Genomic DNA, 23,046 nt, shown 5'->3' on the forward strand with positions numbered 1-23,046 from the left:
AGGATGTGGTCACTCAGGTAAACAGGACCAGTGGGGATTTCTGGGAAGAAGGTGCAGAAAAAACAGTTTCTGGAGTCTGAGACTCTGTCACAGTTGTGAGACCTAAGGCAAGTCATTCTCTAGACCCCAATTTCCTCATCTTTAATATGGCTTTCACACTGTCTGTAGCGTTTTGTGAGGATGATATAAGCCAAGGTATGTAACATACCTGGTGCATTCTGGGTACTCAACAAATATCACTCCTTTCCTATCCCCAGTATAGTAGAAAAAAATAATCTTTTAAAACATTGGTGGCAGTGGGAAATGTTGAGAGGGATGGCTAAGGACAAGAGGCCCAGAAACCAGGGTACCAGTTATAAACAAGACTCAGTTCAGCATGTGTGGCCACAGGTGCAGTAAGGAGCAGGTCTCTCTGAACCATGGGCACAATCTGCCATCGAGGCTAGAGGCAGCACTGGGGCTCAGCAATTAGACCACGTGATTACACAGGAAGAGAGAGGCAGAGAGGCCTTTTCAACCCAGTGTTTAAAGACACACAGCAGGTAAGCATTTCAGTTATTTTTAGTTAAAGAAAAACAGCCTTTTCCAAGGGTGACAAAGTGAGCTGAAGGTCAGAAGGAAGCAGGGTGTGGACTGCTCAAAGCTCTTGCTCCAAAATCTGGAGATGAGGAAAGAAGGCCCACCCAAGAACTCAAGGGTGACTGGCCAGCAGAGGGACGACTTTGATGACTTTGGTCACTGGACTGGTCTAAGTAGGCTCGAAGGTGATTTCCACCTGCCAGTTGGTTGACATGCTTAACATTATTATTCTTGGGGGCTATTAAATTAAGGAATGATGCACGGAGCCAAGAGAGTGGCTTATTCAGTTGGATTCTGAATCACAATCAGGAAATAGTCTTTATCTGCAAAAGAGAAAAATGAAAAAATAAGTCACTAAATGTAAAATGGGAGAAAACACACTAGAAAGGAAATCATCCAATCACCAACCATAAAAGGGGAGGGGAACAATAAAAAGCATCAATGCTCAGGCTACTTCCAACTGCTGGGAAAACAGAAGATGAACTTGCAAGTTTCCCTGAGGGTGGGGGTAGGGCTCCGGTAGGTGTGGCTGCTGGAGAGCAAGCCCCTCCTCCTACCTGGCAGCAGGGCCTTGCAGTGTATTCTCTTTTCTAATCTTCACAGTACTGACAGGGAGGTAGGATTATCACCTCTGTTTTCTGGGTAGGAAAACTCAGGTTCAAAGACTAAATGAATTGCTTATGGCAGTGGTTCTCAAAAGAAAGGGCATCTGAATCACTGGCAGGGCTGGGCCCCATCCCTAGCCCTTTGGATTCAGTAGATCTGGAGTGGAGCCCAAGAATTTGCATTTTTAATTAGGTTTTTAATTTTAATTAGGTTTTTAATTTTAATTACAGGATGGTTAAAATAATTTGCATTTTTAACAAGTTCCCAGGTGATGCTGATGCCGCAAGTTCTGGGACAACCACTGGTTTAAGAATACGCAGCTAGTTAGTGTCAAAAATGGAATTCCAAACTCAACCCTACTGGTTTTGGGTTAATGTCAGTTCTGTCACAAGCTCAGCTGCTGGCCTTCAAGAGTCTTCTGGATGAGGAAAATTTCAAGGGCACCAGGTCAAATGGAGCCAAAGGTATCTCAATTCTAGTTCTGGGGATCCAGCCCGGCAAGGAAGAATGTCCACATGAAATCACAGCTAGTCCAAGCTCTCAGGGGTGAGCCTGACTGCTCTTCATATCATAGAAACAAAAATTGGAGAAGCAGGGTGTTTCAACATTGCCCACTTAACCAAACCACAAACATTTACTAAGGCTTCCATGTGCCTAGCCCCAGGCCAACCCCTTCTCATATGGTACCTCAGTAATTCACTCTGTGAGACAGATACTAGTGTTTTCCATTTCACTGAGGCTCAGAGAGTGAAATGACTTGCCCAAGCCAAGGCAACAATGCAGAGCTGGGTAGCTAGGTAGCTAGCTGGGTTTGACCCAGATAACACTGAACGCTTCTGATCTGCCCTCTGCTGAATGAACAAGGGAGAAATGGCAGGACCTTGGCCTTGTTTGCTTTGTGTGTGCTGATTCAAGCCTAAAGTTTGCTTCTTCCCATGACAACAGACTGTTGCAGATAGGAGGAAACAGATTTTACAAGATTAATAATTTCATGTCTAAGTAATCTGTATAAGTTAAATCACTTAAAATATAAACAGAAATAATTAACAAGTCACCAAGAGAAAGAGACACAATTAGCAATACTAGAGTCTTTTTTCCAAATAATCAAACTCTAAATTCAATACTATCACTATAAGAGCTTTGTGGGAAGCAGAGTGTTAAAGCTTGATTATGCTGCATTAACTCGGCTTTATATTAGTGAGGTTAATAAATGAAAACCAAAGTCTGTTTTTTTAGTCTTTTCACATGGGCTATTCTTGGCCAGGATGGGATGAAATTTGGTACACATATGGAGGGCCAGACGGTCTGCAACTATCTCTGCTATTTGTGGTCTGGGAGGCAGCTTCTCAGTCTGATCAACGAGAAAGATGAGGTGGAAGAAGGGGATAGTGTACTTCCTTCCTGGGCAGTGCTCCTCTAAGTTGTTCCCAAGGTGTGGGGTGGGGTGCTAATTACAGTCTCAGAAGGACCCACCTCAAACATGCGGCAACTAGGCCTGTTCTAGGCTGGGGGCTGTCCCTGTGGGGCTTGTGCTCTGCGGAAATCCTAAGGCAATCTGGCCCTAATGCTTTAGAGGCTCCTGCCCTGCCCTCCCCCCCACGTATTTTTGCCATATCAAAGTGGGTGTGTCAAGGTATCAAATCATTGGTTTTCATCCTAAAGACCATGTCCCACAGACATTCCTGACCCTCATCCCCCACTGGTGACCCCACCTCTTACTCCCACAGTGGGATGTCAACAATGGAGGGAGATCTAGGGAGTCATTCATATATTTATTAATCAAATATGTGTTAAATGTATACTATGTGCTTACAAATCTCTGTCCTCTTGGAACTGTGTAGGCGGGGAGACAGACTTAAAATACAGATAAGCAGGCTGGTTGGCTAAATGAAAAGGCAAGATGGAGCACTGGGAGCAGCAGGACGGCTGGAGAGGTGGTGAGGGTGTTCAGAAGGAACTTTCACTGTGTTTAAGGCAACCTTAAGAAGTCACACACCTCTCCAGTATAAAGGAATGTGAGGCACTGTCAGAGTGTGAGTGTCAGACAGAGTGAGCGAGCAAGTGAGAGTGAGAGGGTGTGCGCATCCTCCCTGCAGGCCTCTGTGTGTCGCTTAGGAAGGGTCCAGCCACTCCATCCTCACCTCCACTGACAGGGCTGAGAGGCTTCTGGGCCTGTGAACCCCAAGAAGAACCTCTAACGTGGGAGTTGCAACCCTGGACTCAAGTAGCAACTACACCCGTTAACTCTGAATGCCTTTGGGTCCTTAAGGGCAAGTTGAAGATGCCTTTGCAGCCAAGCTGAGAATGGACAGTCAGGAGCTTCCAGATGACTCTGTGGGTCCAGAGGAGACATTCTCAGAAGCTTTAAGTCAAGAGAAATTGTCCATGGAGAATCGAATTTGGAAACCACATCATTTGTCTTTGCCTCACAACGTGTGCCCTCATGTGGGCACAAAGTCTCCTCTGACACACAGGGTCAACAGAGACCATTCCTAGCCTAACTTTTAGGGATGTGGAGGTTTGTGTAGCCATACAACATGAAATCTTGGGACGGATCTGAGTTCAAATATTTCTGAGCCTTTCTGCCTCACCCAAAGCCGACCCCTCAATCAATGGGGTGTCTCAGGGGACGAGAGCAGTATAATACTCTACTTGATGCTTTACAGATGTGGAAATCGGGGTTCAGACTTTGGTTGATGTAAAGTCACACTCAAGGGGAAATAGCTTCTGTCTGCTGCAATCTGGTTTTCCTCACAGAACCAGAGCATCATAATAGGTTGGCAAGTGATGCATTAGACACTGATTAAACTGATACACAGTGTATGGCATGTTTTTGGAATAAATGCCACTGAAGTGATCTTATGTTCTCTGTTATAAACCAGCTCTGTCCCCACCCCTCTAGGGAGGGTCCCAGGGAGACTGTGGGCCCCTGTGACTCGGTCAATGGTTCTCTCCTTTGTATCCTTTCAAGTAGCAGAACTGGGCCAGAACAGGCTTGGGAACAGAACCAACATTGCTCTACTACTTGGGTGGCTGACCCCACATCAAGTTACTCCAGAATTCTGCAGCCAGCCTCCCTGCCACCTGTGTTGCCAAGCCAAGCCCAAGGACCTTCAGCATCCCTAGCCTCCCTATTTCCCTCTTTCATCTAGAACCCAGTCACAATCATACCACCTTCTTGCCTTTAGAACTCTCACAGGGTCAAGTCCACACAGCTGAGTTTGGTGTTTGACACCTTTTGACCAAATGTCCTACCTCTCTTTCTTCCTACACATATACTGATGGCCTAGATGAGCTATACAAGCATCATCACGTGCACACCTAACTCCTGCACACTCACAACTATGTGGCTCACCCAAAAAAGACAGAGGGAGGGAGAGAAGAAACAATATAAAAATAGTTCTGGAAAATCAATCTGTCTACCACCCCAGTCTGTAAATGTGAGTGAGGTGATGTAGGCCAGGACAGGTGGCCCTGATATTCCCTCCTGCGGTCCCAGTCCTTGTGGGCTTCTCCCAGGAGGAGCATCTCATCATGTGCAAATGATCCTCAAGGCACAGGTACTGTTTGTACGCACAGCTCCTAAATGCAGACCAAGCACTGCATGAGAAACAAAAGCAGCAATCTGTTCCAATGCTGGGGGAAAAGCTGACCATACGGGGCCCAGAGAGACAGGACTGACGGATGGACTGACTTTATTTAATGTTTATTTTTGAGAAAGAGTGAGCAAGAGAGGGGGAGGGGCAGAAAGAGAGGGAGACAGAGGATCCAAAGCAGGCTCTGTGCTGACAGCAGGGAGCGCGATGCAGGGCTTGAACTCATGAACCGTGAGATCATGACCTGAGCCAAAGTCGATGCTTAACCTACTGAGCCACCCTGGCATCCTAGGACTATACTTTAGAAGTGGGCAATTTAACTTTTTTTCAAGGATAAAATGACTGTATGTATTTTTACCTTATGCTTTGAATTTTAAATCACTAAATTCTTTTTCCTTCAAACACAGCTTTCCCACCCCTCCAACTTGCTTACACTCTTTCTTGTGCCTTCTAGATTTAGCTCGAATGTTCCCTCTTCTGGGAAGACCTAATCATACCTTCCTCTATGTTTCATGAGATCATGATTCCCCTCTGTGTCCTAGAATCTAGTACAGGGTCTGGTCTAGAGTCACAGTGAATAAGTATTTGTTGGGGATGCCAACCAGAGACTGGCCAGGCAGTGAGGCATATTACCTCTGAACCTTCAACTCTTCAGTCCTTTCCATGGCACCTGTGGAGACACCAATGTGCCAAGCCTTCCTGATAAGCGGCACAGAATATGCTGTGACAGTCTGCTCCCAAGTGGGAATACGGAAGACCTCTCACCTGGTGCAACCATAATTTCATTTTTCTTGGAGCGAATTCGAAGAAAGGTGAGGTCATTCTGGGGGTCGATTTCACGCACGGTGCTCCGGGCCTTCAAGATGAAGTTGTGCATGAGGTTGGCATACTGTGTGGTGGTGGGATTGTCCATGGTGCTCTTGATGGGAATGCCTGAGGGAGAGCAGAGACTGAACAGGATGTTGAAGCCCTTTTCTGCCCAGCTCCCAACACTGCACCCTTAATTCAAGAGTACTGGACTGACAGTTAACAATCAATGCCACTATTTACTGAGGGCTTGACAGGCACAGTGCTGAGCACTTTAACTATGGCAGTGCCAGTCCCCAGAACTACTCTGGGGGTGGTATCACCATCTTCACTCGCCAATGAAGCAACAGAAGCTTTGAGCGGTCACACAGCAGATAAGCAGTGGGGCTAGGATTCAAATGTAGGCCTGTGGGCTCTGCTGCTGGGTTCCTCTTTTCTTGGCACTGTCTTGACTGGCTTCTAGCAATAAAAGGAGAGACTATCATTCAAACATTTAGAACCTGAACAAGGAGGGCAGCTCTTACAAATTGGTAAATATTGGAAAGTAGGAAGAAGAAAAAGGTCAGCTTGTGCCAAGACATTACCATCTCTAGTGTTTTGATCCAGTTCCCACCAATGGAGGCTTTGGGCCCAGTTGTAAACACATTGTCTATACACATGATTGTGCCCCTCAAATTTAATCCTGTTTCTCTGTCTGCATATACACTTGTAAAACAGCATTGCTATTGCTTTCAAAGAGCCCACAAATGGACCTTCCACAGAGTTAATCATTCCTCTATTGTTGGTACGTAGGCTGGATTTTTTTACTTAATTACTAAGCAGTGAACACCATTGTGTACGAAGCCTTTTCTGTTTTAAGGATTGTTTCCTTGCAATGAACTATTAAATGGACCTCTCTTACTAGACAGTGCCTATTGTCATGGAGGTGAAGAATCAGGCTCAGCCTGAGCCACCTCAGGACACAACTAAATCATCAGGTATCTGTGAATCACCGTGACATATTAGCAGGTTCCAATGAAGAGGCCTTATGTACCCACAGCTGACAGGCACTTGTGGGAAATATGGCACAAGTGGCTCCTCACATGTAAGTGGCTAGATTTGGGGGCTGACAACCCTGCTGATCTGGCCCACAAGTGACCAGCTTAAAGACTGGCCAAAGGCAATCACCCTCAGGCCTTCTCACAGGTGGCAAGAAACTGGCCCAATCTTTTCTTCTTAGGGAGCAGGAACACGAGATTGGGCAGAAGAGGACATAGTGGCAAGAGAGGCAGCTGAGTCAGAGAGACTGCTTTGAGCGAAGTGAAATCATGAAGACAGACCATAGTGATCACTTGCCTTTAAGGGATGAGAGGGTGCTTGCTTCGGCAGCACGTATGCTAAGGGACAAGAGGACTAGATCACTAGAGCTGCTACTGGATCCTGGATGACAACAATGTGCCCACCAGGGCACCTGGAGACCTCACTTCATAGCAGACTTTCCTGAGGATGGCCTATGAGCAGCTACGGTGATGACTGAGTAGAAACTCTGACCTGGACAAATACCCTGGGCTCTGTCTCTTCATAGCTATGTGGCCTCAGACATGTGACTTAACCTAAACCTCTATTTCTTCATCTGTAAAATGATACTTGTGCTGTGAGGATTAAATATGGCTAATTCATTTAAGAATATTTAGGAAAGAGAGTATGAATGTAATAAATGCTGATTTGTTATCAATATCACCACACAATAAATCCCATCCCCACCCAGGGTACTTGAAGGGCCTGTATCAAGGCCTGGCAAAGTCTGCATGATCAAACCTCTTATCCTTCTCTTCTTATATACCACAAGGCCACCTTCTTTCAGGTTTCTCTGCCTGGAACTTTCCTTCCTTCCTCATTCTTTTGTGATTCCCACTGATTCCTCAGGTTTCCATTTTCTGGTGTATCTACCCAGCCCCAGATGTGGTCAATGCCCCCATTTTACCATCCCCACATGATTTTCCTTTGGAGCAGTTTTCTTTGGAGTTTGACACCTCACCATTATGGAAGTGATCATTATGACTATAAGCTTCCTGGGGGTCAGGACCAGGTCTGCTACACTCACCATTGTCCTTAAAGAGACTCCATTAAGCATTTATTGCTGGTGACAAATGAGTGCTCTCAAGGGCTTCTTTCAGCAATTCAAATACCGTCATGATTTTTATCACATTTCTACTAAGTGAGAGGTGTATGAAGGAGACAAGAAACTAACTACTTGATGGCTCACTTTAAAAACAAAAGAAAACATTAGAGGTGGTGAGGGGGCAGAACAGGGACCAAAACTGGGGAGAATTTCAAATAAGGATAAGAGATTAAGTCCAGATTCAGACAGTGTCAGAACTGCGGACATCTCAAAGATAGCCTAATGATTAGGTCGCCTGCTTCAAGCTTCTTCCTTTACAAATTGGGACTGTGCACTCTGCAGAAGTAGCTGGTCACAAGGGAGCAGGATTTCTAACCTGGGGCTCAGATCTGTCAAGACCAAAGTTGTATAACCAGATATTCCCACCAAACCCAGCCTCATCAATCAACAATAAAGAACATTAACAATATTTAACAGAGGCAGTAGCCCCTCACCTTATCTGCGGTATCACTTTCCATGGTTTTGGTTACCTGCATCAACTCTGGTCTGAAAGCAGATGATTCTCCTGATCAGGTCAACAGTGGCCTACCACTACGTCACAATGCCTGTATGTCATTCACCTGACTTCACTTCATCACGTAGGCAATTTTATCATCTCACATCATCCCAAGAAGGGTGAATACAGTATAATACGATATTTTGAGAGAGACCATATTCACCTAAATTTTATTACAGTATAGTGTTATAGTTGTTTACTATTAGTTATTGTTAACCTCTTACTGTGCCTAATTTACTAATTTAACTTTATCACAAGTGTGTACATGTAGGAAAAAACCACAGTGTACATAGGGTTGGGTACTATCCCGGTTTTAGGCATCCACTGGGGGTTTTGGAATGTACCCCCCCCAACCACAGACAAGGTGTGTGGGGGGACTACTATTTATTAAGCACCAACTACATGTCAACATTGTTCTAGGTGCTGGGGATACAGTAGTGAACACAAGAGACAAATTTCTAACCTCATGAAGCTTATACATTTGAGTCTTTTATGTTGCCCCGTGTGGGTAGCAGCAGAAGATGGCAGGTGGTCTGACCAGGTACAAAGGGAATGAAATATTCCTTAAGTTCTTGGCAATTTTGCTTAAATTCACACTTTTATTGTGAAACAGTTAAATATGGCCAACTCAGAGAAGTCAAAAGGTAGTGGCAGGTGTTTGGCAAGTGACTAGGATAAGGGTGTGTCATGAGTTCAGGGCCAAAAGCAATCAGTCTGGACTGGAGTGATCAGGAAAGGCATCCTGCAAGAGGCCCCTGAGTTGAATTATGGGGGTAGGAAAACCCTACAGGGGATAATAGGAATCCCTAACTAATCATCCTTTTTTTTTTTTTTTTTTTTTTTTAACTGTTTATTTTTGAGAGAGAGAGAGACAGAATCCGAAACAGGCTCCAGGCTCTGAGCTGTCAGCACAGAGCCCAACGCGGGGCTCGAACTTGGGATCGGCGAGATCATGACCTGAGCTGAAGTCAGATGCTCAACTGACTGAGCTACCCAGACACCCCCCTAACTAATCATCCTTAATGGAAGCTTCCAGAAAGCTTAAAGGCTCTATAGAGCAGTGAGTTCTGACCATCTCCATTCACAGTTGGCTGACCTTGGGCAGGTCATCAGCTCTGGGTTTCTCATATGAAAAATGGGCAATACCCCTGCCTAGCAGGGGCACTGTGTGAAATGTAAATGAGGACTAAAGTGGGAGCTCTGTGAATGGGACACAAATTAAAAATAAATAAATACATACACATGATAATTTTAACATTTATATGGCATTTACTATACATCAGGTACTGTTCTAAAAGCTTCCCTGGAAGGTAGTATAATTATCCACATTTTACAGATGAGGAAACTGGAACAGAAAGGTTAAATGACTAGCCCAAGATCACACATCTGATAAGTAGAGTCAGGATTCAAACCTAGGCAGTCTGGTTCTATGTTCTATATTCTTAGTCACTAGGCAATACTGCCACATTCGTTTATGAAAAAGAAGTGCTCATTAGTATCCAAAAGGTAAGCAGTTGAGGCTCTATTTTCCCAATGAAAAAGCTCAAGTTTTGAGACCATTTTAAGGTAAGAATGAAGGTTGTGGTTTGCAAATACTGATGGAGGCCTGTTCCCTCCCCATTTGGGGAACAACCCCGGGAGCTGTTCCCTACCCATTTGGGGTCAAAAATGTCCAGTCCAAGGGGCACCTGGGAGGCTCAGTCAGTTAAGTGTCTGCCTTTGGCTCAGGTCATGATCTCATGGTTCGTGAGTTTGAGCCCTGAATTGGGATCTCTGCTGTCAGCATGGAGCCTGCTTTGGATCCTCTGTCTCCTCTCTCTGCCCTGCCACTGAGCGTGCATGTTCGCTCTCGCTCTCTTTCGCAAAAATAAGTAAACTTAAAAAAAATGTCCAGTCCAAGAAAGAAGAAAGTCTCTCTCTGGGTGATACACAAATGGTCTTTTAGGTCTTAGAGTAAGAAACACCCAGAAGAAACTACCTGGATCAACCATTCCACTTATGGCAGTTGAGGTCTGAAGAGGGGAAGAGGAAGTGCCAGGTCCTCCAGCTGATCAGTGGCAAACTTGAACTGGGACCTGCACCTGCTTCCACAATGTCCTGAGGGCTCCCACCATGCTGCCTGCTTCGATTGCAGGGTGTAATTAGAATCTGACAAAGCTGGAGAGCATGTAATGCCTAGTTCTAGGCTGGCCAGGGTCTGACAACTTGGAAAACAACATTCTTTTTTTTTTTTTTTAACTTTTATTTTAGAGAAAAAGAACACAGAAGCCTGAGTGTGAGTGGGGGAGAGGGGCAGAGGGAGAGAGAGAACCCCAAAGCAGGCTCCACGAGCAGCATGGAGCATGAGGCGGGGCTCGATACGACAACCCTGGGATCATGACCTGAGCCGAAATCAAGAGTCAGATCCTCAACCAACTGAGCCACCCAGGTACCCTGGAAAACAATATTCTTTTATTTTCTTTTTTTAATTTTTAGTGTTTATTAATTTTTGAGAGAGAGAGAGCGAGAGCGGAGAGAGAGAGAGAGAGAGAGAGAGAATCCAAAGCAGGCTCCAGGCTCTGAACTGTCAGCACAGAGCCTCATGTAGGGCTCGAACCCACAAATCGCGAGACCATGACCTGAGCCGAAGTTGGACACCTAACCAACTGAGCCACCCAGACACCCCTGGAAAACAATATTCTAACTGAGGACATGCCACTTTCACTTTTTCATTCTTGATGACTTTCATTTTGCTCTATTACGTAGGCATTATTGAGAATTCTCCCCTTTGTAAAAACAAGGCCTAGAATGATAACGTATCCACGCAGGGCTCTCAAGAAGTCCCAAACAAATCAGAGTTGACTAAACGCTGATCGGGGGAGCCCAGCTGGGCTGACCCTGGGCATGGCCTGGGCCACAGACCAGCAGCTACTCTGATCCTTCACAGTACAGTGTGTGAGAATGCAAGTACATTCAGACAGACTTGGAATGAAACCTTGGCTCTGTAATGGCAGGCAAATCAATTAAATGTCTAGACTCCATGTTCTCCACTACAAAATGGAGACAACAGGGCTGCCTTACGGAACAAATGAAACAATATGTTTATAAAGCACCAGCCTGTGGCCTGGCATGAAACAAATGTGTGATAAATGTTAGTCCATCGTAGCATGGGAAAATTAGTAACTGTACTCTTTGGGATGTTTAAAAAAAAATGCTATAGAAGAGGAGGGAAAAGCTATAGGCCAGAGTATTATCTAGCAAAAAAGCAGAAACAGGGGTGCCTGGCTGGCTCAGTCGGTAGAGCATGTGACCCTTGATCTCTGGGTCATGAGTTTGAGCCCCACACTATGGGTAGAGTTTACTTAAAAAAAAAAAAAAAAAAAAAAAAAAAGTAGTGGGGCGCCTGGCACTTAAATGGCTCAGTTGGTTGAGCATCCGACTCTTGATTTCGGCTCAGGTCATGATCTCACAGTTTTTGTGGGTTCGAGCCCCACATCTATCTCTGTGCTGATGGTGCAGAGACTGCTTGGGATTTTCTCTCTCCCTCTCTGCCCCTCCTCAACTTGTGTTTTTTTTCTCTGTCTCTCACACACAAAATAAATAAAAAACTTTTTTAAAAAGTAGAAACAATATAAATGGGGGATGTCTGATAAACATTGAACTGGTAGTTAAAAAATTTGGTCATGTAAATCATGAAGGAAAAAAGCCAAAAAACAACCTCATGAATAAACATGCAAAAGAGTAAGAGAAGACATACCTGTACAAGGGCTAAAAAAAAGCATGGCACATTAAAAAGTATGATCTGTTAGGGCAGTGGGACTGAGTAAATTTTTACTTTTTTAAACTTTGGAATTCCAACTATAGTGCTGGGACACTGGAAATGTTTTAAAAGGGTAAAAATTAGATCCCATATATGAAGGGGCTTAGTAAACAGTGTCAGGCTGTTATTTGGGCTGTTTTCTGGGGGTCTGCCTGCGTGCAGGTCATAGCCAAAGGGAGGGGGTACCTTCTGTGTTCACCACGATGATTCCCTGTACTCCCTTCTGGCTCTGAAGTCGCTTCAGTGTCTCTTCCACCTCTGCCTGCCAGAGAGAACAAGACCAAAGTTAAGAAGGGCCAGTAAGACTGGATTAATAATTCCCTCACACTCCTGGCAAATGAATCATATATTTGTCTTCCAATAACAAACAACACCCAGGCACTAGGCACCTCCTCAAAGCCCTCAGGCTTGTTCGGAGTGGTCCCTAGGCCATTTCCAGCACTTAAACCCCAGCATGGGGCGGGGCTACTCCAGGCCCTTTGCCTACCAGGCACTATTTTCCCTCCCTGCTTAGCTGTTTGGGAGCAGAATATAAATACCATTCTTGGAGTATAGAGGCATCCATGACTCACATATTTGGTACACCTTAGGAAAGGACTCTGATGATTTGAAAAAAAACCCAAACAGTGGTGTCTTAACAGGAAGAGGACTAAGTTGTCACTTGTGGCCCAAACAGCACAACTGAAAACATTCTAAAGAAGAAAAGTGACTCCATTGAGAAGAAAAGCTAGTAAAAACAAGATACAAAGGGCCAGTCAGATGTCTGTGGCTGGATACTCCCTTTGCATGCTTTTGGCTTCCATGATCTTACTTGCCTTCTGCCTCCACCAACTGCCTGCAGAGCACCACTGATAAGTGCCCCCTCCCCTTTTTCTTTTGTCTCTCAACCTCCTACCATCCCAACAATAAAAGAAGGCCGATGCCAAAGTTCAGGGCTCAGGCTTTGGAGGTGACTCTGCTGGGCTGGCACCGGTGCGAAATAAACAGTCTTTTCTGATTCCCTGAGCGCATGTCGCTTGTCTCTTCCAGGGCACCAAGTATTTGCTCTAACACCATGAGGATAAATTCAGTGACTTAATAAGCTAGCATCTGAGAGTGTAACACATGGCACACAGCCTGGGGAAGGGGCTCATTAATCCTGATTCTCCAGAAACTAGCACATGGCATTTGGGTCTTCACCCTGCCATGCCAGGCCTTCTATATGATCACTCCTATCTCTTTTACCCTTCTTTCAACTCTCCATCTCCATTCCCATACCTATCTCTACATCTTTTTTACCCTAACAAAGAAATCCAACGAATTCTTCTAGGCCATTTAAGACATCACCTCATCCATGAAGCTTTTACTGATCCTCAACTCAGGGGAGTCTGCCCATTTCTGACTCCCCAAGCTCTTGACTAGAAATGCGTTAGGTACTGGTTTACTTAGAGTTTCTACAATGCTCTGCAGAGTTAGGTGCTCAATAAACAGCTGCTTAACTGAACTGCGCGCCTGTTTCTGTGGATGGAAACAGGCCTTCAAGTGTGCTTGTTTTTAGGAGGCTCCTTCCAGACAGGTCCAGAATCCAGTCAGAAGCTACTCAAAGGCTGAGTTGGGACTATGTTGAAAACAGGCTCCATCCGCCTAAAAAAAGTGGTTCCCCACCCCCAAGGGCTAATGGGTTGGCCTGAAGAGAGGAGCTTCTAAACAGTAGATGGACATAGCACAATGAAGTATTGTTTTTCTAGTAGGCATAAGACTGACAATCCAGTCACTACCACCCACTCCCCAATGATATAAGAATACTCAAATGCTGGAGAGAAGGGCAAACAAGTTCTTCCTACAAAATGGCAAATAGCCTGAAGCCTCATAAATCTGGAGCCTGGGTAAAAGGACAGGGCTAGCTCTGTGGATTTGAGTACAATGTAATGGGTCATGCATGTATGAGGTCATAATTCATTCAACAGACTTTCACTGAGCTCCTATTAAGTGCTATTCTGGAGAGGAGGGGTAAAGTGTGATAGTGGTAAATATTACACAGTACTCAACCTGACCTGGTAACTTTCCTGAAATTCATCCTAAGGAAATAACTTAAAGGAAGAATACAACAATACTGCAGTGACACCTTGCAGTAGCAAAAAGTAGAAAGAGCCAGAAATGCCCAATCATTAGGAAAAAAAGCCAAATAAACAATGGAATGTCCATTCATACGAATTTAACACACAAAAATAACAATGGTGATCAGAATATTTATACCACCACAAAAGTATGACATAACATTAAGTGAAAGCAGCTAAAATGCAAAAATGAAGTGCTTGATGATGGCAACCATATGAAAATAAGAGAGTTAGGGGGCGCCTGGGTGGCTCAGTTGGTTAAACGTCCGACTTCGGCTCAAGTTGTCATCTCACCATTCGTGAGTTCAAGCCCCACGTTGGGCTCTGTGCTGACAGCTCAGAGCCTGGAGCCTGCTTTGGATTCTGTGTCTCCCTCTCTCTCTCTGCCCCTCCCTAGCTCGTTCTCTTTCTCTCAAAAATAAACAAAAACATTAAAAAAAATCAGAGAGTTAGGACTTTGAAAAAAATAAGAGCCACATTGAGAGCAGGAAATTATAGATAAGGTTTTCTTTCTTTCTTCTTTTTTTTTTTCAAAACAGACTCTTTTTCTTCTAATATGTTGTTTCTACTTAAAAACAGTTTTTAACCCTTCTCCGTGCATCCAAGAAAGAGATCTCTAACATGGAGACCACAGGGCTCTGACATACTCAACATTGACAGCCCAGCCAATCTTCAATCAACCTAGAGAACGCAAAGAAAGCTAAAATCAAAGATGTCAGAATAGAGGTCTGAAATATCCCCTGGAGACTACAAAGTGGGGCTGAAATGAAAAAGATGAATTATTTCATGACTGTTATACTTCAGCCCCACCTCAGGTATATGGGTACCTTCCATGTGCTAGACATTGTTTTAGGTCTGGGGATGCTGTAGTGAACAAAATCTAACAAAAACTGATGCCTTCATGAAGCTGACATGGAGGGAAGAGCAGACATTAAACAAAGAAATAAGTGAAGTATAAATGTCAGATATAGTAGGGAAGGGGCATCTGGAATGCAAGGACTGATGGCAATTTTAAATAAGTGTCAGCAAAGTCCTCACTAAGGTGATAGTTGAGATCTGAAGAAAATGAGGGAGCTAATGTGGATTTCTAGGGAGAGTGTTCCAGGCAATGTGAAGAGCAAATACAAGAGCCCTGAGATAGCATGTTCCAGGGCTCAAAGGAACCAGTGTGGCTGAAGTGCAGTGAGCGGCAGGTGACCAGATGAGAGAGATCAGAGAGGTAGCCATGGTCAGATTAGATTTCAGTGGGCTTGGTAGACCACAGCAATGAATGGTTTTTAATGAGGATGATATGGGGAGCCAATAGCAGGCTCTGACATGAGGAATGATAAGATCTGTTTCAAAAGAATGGCTCCGGTTGCTATGTGGAGAAAAGACTGCAGGGGGCAAGCACGGCCTGTCTGGGCCCTGGCCTGTGCTGCTCTCTCTGAAGGAAGCAACCTTTTCTCCCTGACTCACTGCTTGATGTAACTAACTCCCAGCTCTCTGGACTCATGAGCCTCCTGCCCCTCTTCTGGGCACCCTTGGCACCCCACCTTCACAGCACTTACCACAATGGGATGTAACTATCTATGTGCTAAACCCAAAGCACCCCAGGAACAGGGACCTAGACTTTATAATCCCACTATTCAGCACCATAAAGACTCAATAAATACTTAATGAGCAAATAAAAATCACTTCTACAACTACGTTTTACAAAAATCAACCTTTTTAAGTATAGGAGGGGAGACATGGCCTTACAGTACCCAAGGTAAACAAGAGCTAGGGTTTAGGTGGTCCTAAGTTTAATGAGAACCTGCCACTGGGATCTGGCTTTTTAAAAAGTAAACACACCAATTATGCATTGACCTGCTCAGTAGGTCAGATACTGGGATAAATGTTTTCAGACACCTCTCTCATCTGAACCTTTCGTGGTTAGTATGATCTTCATTTTACAATGAGGAAATGGAGATTCAGAAAGAAGAGTTTTGCCCAAAGATCTGTAGCAGGTCAAGAGAAGAGCTGAATATACCACTGACCACAACTGATAAGGTCCTTGCCCTCAGGGAGCTCACATTCTGGCGAAAAGATGTTCAAAAAACAAGTAACCAAGATTACTGCAGGGTAGAGGGACAGGGCTGGGCAGGGTGCAGGAGAATGCTACTTTGGCTAGTACCAGGAACACCTGAGGATGTAATCTTTAAGCCAAGAACTAAATGATGAGAAAGAAGAGCACTCCAGGCAAAGGACTGAAAGCAAAAGCAGTGCAGGGAACAAGTTTGGCACGTTCAAGGAATAGAGAGGACTGGTATTGCCAATGTTTTCTGACTCTTTACTAATCTGATATGCACAAATCATATAACAGAAAGTCAACTTATTTTCATTTTTAAGAATTATCAGTGAAGTTGAAATGAACTTTACTGTTTACATCTCTCCATTTTGAGTCTTCTGATTTTTTCCACATTTCTACTGATTTTCAAAAACTTCGTATGTTAGAAACATTAGACTTTTGTCCATCACATAAATTACACTTCCCTCCCTTTTTCACTTAATCTTCTGATTTTCTTCAATAATCAGAAGTTTAAAAATTTTTACCTAGTCAAATTAAATAAAAATAGTTTTCTGTAAGACTAGAGAAAAGCTTTTCCAACTTGACCCCAACCACCAGGATGGGGCTAGGCCTGGATGTGTGGGGACCATGAGGTCTAGAGGGGTCTCCAGGAGACAAAGGGTACCAACTACCTACCTGGGTTCAGGAGAAACTGCTTAAAACACACCACAAGTTCACCCCTAAAAGAGCGAAGAAGAAAAACAAATGATGCCCCAAAGCCACAAGCAGAAACAGGGACATTTACAGATGTGAAAGGATAGTCCTAGGCAGGCATCCCAGTCATGCCACCTCTAGCTCAAAGTTTGTTGTTTCTGCAGAGCTAGCCAACTGGTATCAGAAATATCTGATTGGATATGCAGTCCCCCAGGGTTGACTTACATCTCCAACTTCCTGTCCTAGAGAGAGCCCAACTGGTATCCTCAGCATCCTGGGTAGTAGGTACTACTAACATGGGTGTCTGTATGTTCTTTAGTTCCCAGGTGCATGTTGCTGACAGATGGAAAAACAAATAGCAGTAAAACTCCAGGATTACTTGTTAGTTCAGCATGGTAGCAATAACTATCTGAAGCAAATAGTTAACAAAGAAACCGTGACCAATCTGACTACTAAGCATAAACATTTTAATTTGTATAAAACAAAAGTGAATCAAAAGGACAGAAAAACATGTGCATCTGATATAACAAAAGAGTAATTCCAAAATATCATACAAAATGACTAAGAAAAATAGAAAGTCTAGCGCCTGGATGGCTCGGTCAGTTGAGCATCGACTCGATCTCGGCTCAGGTCATGGTCTCATGGTTCATGAGATTGAGCTCTGTATAGGGCTCTGCACTATCTGCTTGGGATTCCCTCTCTCGCTCTTTCTCTGCCCCTCCCCTGCTCATGCTCTCTCTCTCTCACAGTAAATAAATAAGCTGAAAAAAAAAAAAAAAGTCTAAAAGTTAAGTGGGCACTTGTGATGAGCACTGGGTGTTGTTAAAAGTTAAGTGGGCCAAAAGGATACTAGTAAAAAATACACCTAAGAGAAAATACAACCATACAGAAAAATATTCACTGTTTCCTATAAATAAAAAAATGAAAAATTATAGCAATGCTGAAGTATCTTTTTAAATGCTGGCAGTTATGGCAAACCTGGTACAAAGGCAATCTGACCTTTTGGTAAAGCCACAGGACAACACTACTGCAAGACCCGTAAGTGTGTTGGTCCAGTGGCCGCAGAAATTCTTTTCCTGAGAATTTCTCCTAAGGAAATAATCTAAATTTTTCAAAAAGAAAAATAGGGGCACCTGGGTGACTCAGTCATTTAAGTGTCTGACTCTTGATTTCGGCTCAGGTCCCCATCGCAGGGTTGTGGGATCAAGCCATCCATCTGGCTCCATGTTGGAATGTGGAGCCTGCTTAAGATTCTCTCTACCCCTCTGCCCCTCCCCTGCCTTGTGCTCTCTAAAATAACATAACATAAATAAAAATAAAATAAAATAAAATAAAATAAAATAAAATAAAATAAAATAAAATAAAATAAGAAAAACTCTACATATACAGAAGTACTCATCACATCATTACCTCTACTAATGAAGAGTCAGAAGCAACCCAAACATATGCCAGGGGGAATGGTTTGTCAAATTATGGTACAACTATTTTACTATTATGCAGTCACTAAAAAGAATTCATCACAAAGATGATGTAGCAACAAGGTTCAATGTCTTTGGATACTAAAACAAAAAAGAATAGAATGTACATCTTGAAAAATATGCGTATGTGAACCAAGAGGAAGGAGAACATACAGAGTTGAAAATAGTTGTGTGGTGGAGTAAGACTAGAGAGAATTATGGATGACTTTTATATCACCATAAAAAGGGCAATTTGGCAGTTTCTACCAAACTAAACTATGGATGCCAGAAGTAGCACTTCTAGGAATCTACCCTATATCCTCCATAAAACACTAGCATGAGCACACACACATACACAAAAAGACAATAGTTACTGCAAAACTGTCTAGAGTGGAAAACTGTAAATCACCTAAATGTATATATACTGCAATGGAATATCATACAATCCTTAAAAAGAATAAAGATTTATATATATTGCCATGGAAAAATGTTTGATATTTTTAAGTGAACAGAGTAAGCTGCAGGAGCTCTCTCTCTATACAGCCTAAAGTAAACTTAATATGTAGAAACATGTATGTTCCAGTTTCATGTGATAAACAAGCTTATATGTACATGTGGTTATGCACTAATCAAACCTAGAAGAAAACAGCCAAATGTCAACAGTTGTTGGCACACATCATAGGGGTGTGAGATAGGTACTTCACGTACTTTTTGCAGTACATGCTTCAATATACTTGATACGCCTGAATTGGTTAAAATGTGCATCTAAATATGTTTTGTTTTCATGAGTATAAACACACAATAGCATGGTACAGGTTGCAGTAAGCCACCATTTGTGTCAGAAAAAGAGGGAGCATATACATGCCTGTTGATATATAAAGAACTTTCAACTCTGGAGACAAAGGCTAGGGGTCAGGGTTGGGTGGAAGATTTATTTTTCAGTTAGATCCTTCCAGATTATTGTTTTTACTGTGTTGCGGGTATTATCTGTTAAAATTTTTCTTTACAGTTTTAAAGTTACAGATGTTTGAAACATTACATGTTTTTAGTGATGTAATCATATTCTTTGTGGTGTAATAATAAATGAAAAAAGCCGAGACCACAACTGTATATTTAGTAGGAGCTAAACTATATTAAAGGAAAGCTGAAGACGGGAAGACTAGAATATGTCTAGTTATAAGTGCTTGCCTTTAGGTCCTGGCACTGTTCTTTTCTCCTTTTCAATTTTTCCTGTGGGTTTTACGGTTTTTAAATAAGATTTTTGATTTCACATTTAATAAGTCTTTTCAAGTTTCCCCAAGTCGGGAGGATTAAAAACACGAGAAAACAAACCAATAAAGGCATAAAGAGCCCACACAGTTCCCGCCAGCAACGCTTTGGGATGCCCAAGGGTGGACCCCGCCGGTTTCTGATTCACGCACCAAATCCCAGACGCTCGAAAGAACCACAGGGACAGAAAGGTGTCAATCAAGCTTCTGGGGTTCAAATCAACCTCCGCCATTTCCTAAGAGAAGGCATTTAGTTTCACTCGGCTTTAGCTTTCAAGTATGTCAAATGGGGATAATGGTCGTACCTACCTCACAGAACGGTGGTGGGAGGAAAGCCAAAATACGTAAAGCGCTGAGCAGCGCCGAACACAAATTAAGCTTCCAGGAAACCTTATCGTTATTGTTATCGCGCTACAAGGCCCAGGACTCTAAACTGTAAGGGCCTCTCGGCCGGCCTCCCCCTCTCTCTCAGACCCTTGCCGAGGTCCGAGCTCCCGCTTCCGGTCAAGGGCCTGCGAGACCGGTGGCCCCGCCTCGGTCCCCTCGGTCCCCAGTCCGGGTCTCGAGGCCCGCGCTGCCCGGGTTCCGTCCTCCAGTCAGTTGGGGTCCGGCCCCGCCCCGGCCCGCGGATTCCCAGCCCGGCACTCCGAGACGACCCCGGAGAATGGAAGGCTAGACGCAGGGTGGTGGGCGGTCGTACTCGACCACCCTGCGGCCACCAACCACAAGCTCCAGGCGGACACTCACCATCTCCGACCGATCCAGTAGCTCTGCGACCCCAGCACTCAGCCCAGTCCCGGCACCTTTCGCGCCTGCGCACAGCACCCTGTCAAAACGGACAGCTCCGAGAGCCTACCAGGACCCAGCGTGGGACTGACGGCCGGGCGGGTCTAGTCAGCTCCCCCAGGGCTCATAAGGAATTTGCCAGGCCCTGTCCCATAGTGAAAAGCAGAGGAACGCTTCAGCTGTGGAAAATTCCCAACTCCTGTGCCGAAAGATGCTGTTTAGTGGTGTCAGAAGAGGTTTTCAACTCTCCACCGAGGTCTGAGATGGCGCCGGAAATCCTGGGTGGACGGTTGTCGGCGAGTGTGAAGGCAAGGAAGGGGTGTTGCTGAGACCTCATTTGTGCCCTGATTAAGGCAAAGTGAGTCGCTGAGCCAAAATGCGCCCAACGCATGGTAAAGTCGGGGAGTGGGACTGGAGTCAGGTGTCTTTGGGGTCTTCAGAGCGACCCCCTTGGAAATATTCCAGGCAGGTTCTCAGATGGAGTGGTCAGGGCTGAGCTGGGAGTATGCAGGTTTAGGACTCCAAGCTCAGCCCCACCCCCTGGGTTACCTTGGAGAAGCCACTTTACATCTCTGTTTTCTCATTTTCTCACCTTTATAAGGGGGGAGCCTTCTTTGCAGAGCCCTACGTTTGTCCTATTTTCTGTTCTTTAGCCTTTATTAGAAAACATTCGATGGAATAAATTTGAAGATCTAATTGGTTTTATTACACGAGTCATGAATGGGTCAACATCCCACATAAACAAGTAGAGGGAAGCTCTACCGAGCTATACAAAGATTTTACATAGAGAGGGAATAAAAAGAGAGAGAGAAGAAAACAATTTATTCGCAAGGAACGAATTGTTTAGGCCCTCCTAAGGGAAGAGGAGGGGGCCTATTAGTAAATTTCCCAGTATTCACTGGGAAATTCCATGTTGACCAGTAAAAGGTAACATACTTGGGGAAGGTGCTCAATTCAACACAGATAACCTAATTTCAATTTTTCATTCCACTGTAGCCTCTCTTAACTGGGAAAGGATTTGGTGCTCCTTTCAGGGGTGTCTGCATGTTAAGAGGATCGGATAGTGCCTTTACAGTGAGGAAACTGGGCAGACAACATCTTAATCAGAGGATCAAGGTTAACGTTACTAGTAATGGGATATAAACGTTTAGGTAAACACAGGCTTTGGAGTCAGTCCTTTCCAGTTTGCACTCTTGCCACTGAATAACCTCAAGTTAATCACTTTAAGCCTTCATTTTATTATCTGTAAAATAGAAATCATCCCTGAGAGTGGCCAGGAAGACAAAATGACAGTTGCATGTGGCATATCCAACAATGTTTGGGACATAGTAATAAATGATAGTTGTCCTGGGACTAAGTGAATGTAGGTATGGTATTGGTTGCTAGGATAGGGAAGACAAATAGAAGAGCAGGTCTTAATTAGAAATGATGAAAAGGAACAGTATGGAGGTTTTCAGATCTGTAGGTATAACCACAAATTCTCAAGGTCCTGCCTGCCCTGTAGGGTGCCTTGAGGAAACCCTCTTGCCCACAGCAGCTTTGCTTAATGGGAATCTGTTAGTAAGGGACCAACATTGTCCTTCTGAGGTCTCCACTGAAGACCCTCCTCTCCTTGTCAACCCCGACAAAGGAGCTTTACAAACACTGATAACTGAAATAGGCTGGGAGTGACAGCAATTTCTGTTCTAGAATTACACACTAGGAGACATTTCTTAAAAGTCCAGATAACAGCAGCCCATCAGCCACAGCTGAGTTTTGTTTGATGTTCTTTGTAGGGATTGGGGCCAGTAAGCCAAATGGTTAAGAACAATTAACTTCCCATAGAAGATTTCCTCATGCTGGGAGGGACAGGTCTCCCTTTTTCTTAGTCACACTGAAGCTAGATCTTTCTAGCTGCTTGTATGAAACAATGAACAGGATAGTGTCTACTTCTCAGGACCTGGAAGGGACCTGCAGTTTCTGTCCTCTAGTCCCTGCCAGTTCAGAATTATTTAAAAAAAAAAAATAAAAAAAATAAAAAAAATCCTGGGACTCCTGTGTGGCTCAATCAGTCAAGCGTCTGACTCTTCATCTTGGCTCAGGTCATGATCTTATGGTTCATGAGTACAAGCCCTGCATCTGGCTCTGCACTGACAGCACACAGCCTGCTTGGGATTCTCTCTCTCCCTCTCTGCCCCTCTCCTGCTCTCTCTTTCAAAATAAACAAATATTTCTTAAAAATATTAAAATCCCATTCCTCTTAGCCTCTCGCCACTGGTTCTATTTTAAATGAGAGTATGATCACCTGGTTTCCTAATAAGAAAAGAGTCTACTGAATCTATTGAGCAGGATAACTCATTGAGGTCAGTCTTGATAACTAGCTGGTGGTTTTCTATTCAGCACCCATGCTTGGGTCCTGTCTTAGAGCACCTTTACTTGTTTTAGAAAAGGAGAGGTCTTCATCTTGGTTCTTTTTAACATAGGCAACAAATCCAATCTCACCTCAGTGGGTCTTTCCATTTTTTTTCTACCTACTCCACAGTACAGACCAGCTACAACTTGTGCACTTACAAAGACAGAGAGGCAGAAATCTATACAACTCACACAGAAAGAAGGCTTTTTTTTTTGCTGCAGGTGAGGAAAACCTTCTTACTCAAGACTAACATAGCAGTG

At 44.0% G+C, this 23,046-nt stretch overlaps 1 protein-coding gene across 2 annotated transcripts; it reads right to left on the reverse strand.

Annotated features, from left to right (window-relative positions):
• Window positions 1-543: 543 nt before the first annotated feature.
• On the reverse strand, window positions 544-20,470 carry DYNLRB1 (dynein light chain roadblock-type 1). Of its 2 annotated transcripts, none has more exons than XM_053890336.1 (4): window positions 20,356-20,470; window positions 12,231-12,306; window positions 5,547-5,714; window positions 544-902 (listed from the first exon to the last, which is right to left on the reverse strand). In XM_053890336.1, exons 1-4 carry the CDS (start codon window positions 20,356-20,358, stop codon window positions 859-861), a joined length of 291 nt encoding a protein of 96 aa, XP_053746311.1. In that variant the 5' UTR covers window positions 20,359-20,470; the 3' UTR covers window positions 544-858. The 2 variants fall into 2 exon arrangements, with proteins under 2 accessions (XP_053746311.1, XP_019314277.1); XM_019458732.2 differs by lacking the exon at window positions 20,356-20,470 and adding an exon at window positions 17,109-17,171.
• Between the last annotated feature and the right edge of the window lie 2,576 nt (window positions 20,471-23,046).

This window comes from Panthera pardus, unplaced genomic scaffold, assembly GCF_024362965.1.
Source record: "Panthera pardus isolate Hobbes unplaced genomic scaffold, ASM2436296v1 HiC_scaffold_25, whole genome shotgun sequence".
Classification (NCBI taxonomy): Eukaryota; Metazoa; Chordata; class Mammalia; order Carnivora; family Felidae; genus Panthera; species Panthera pardus.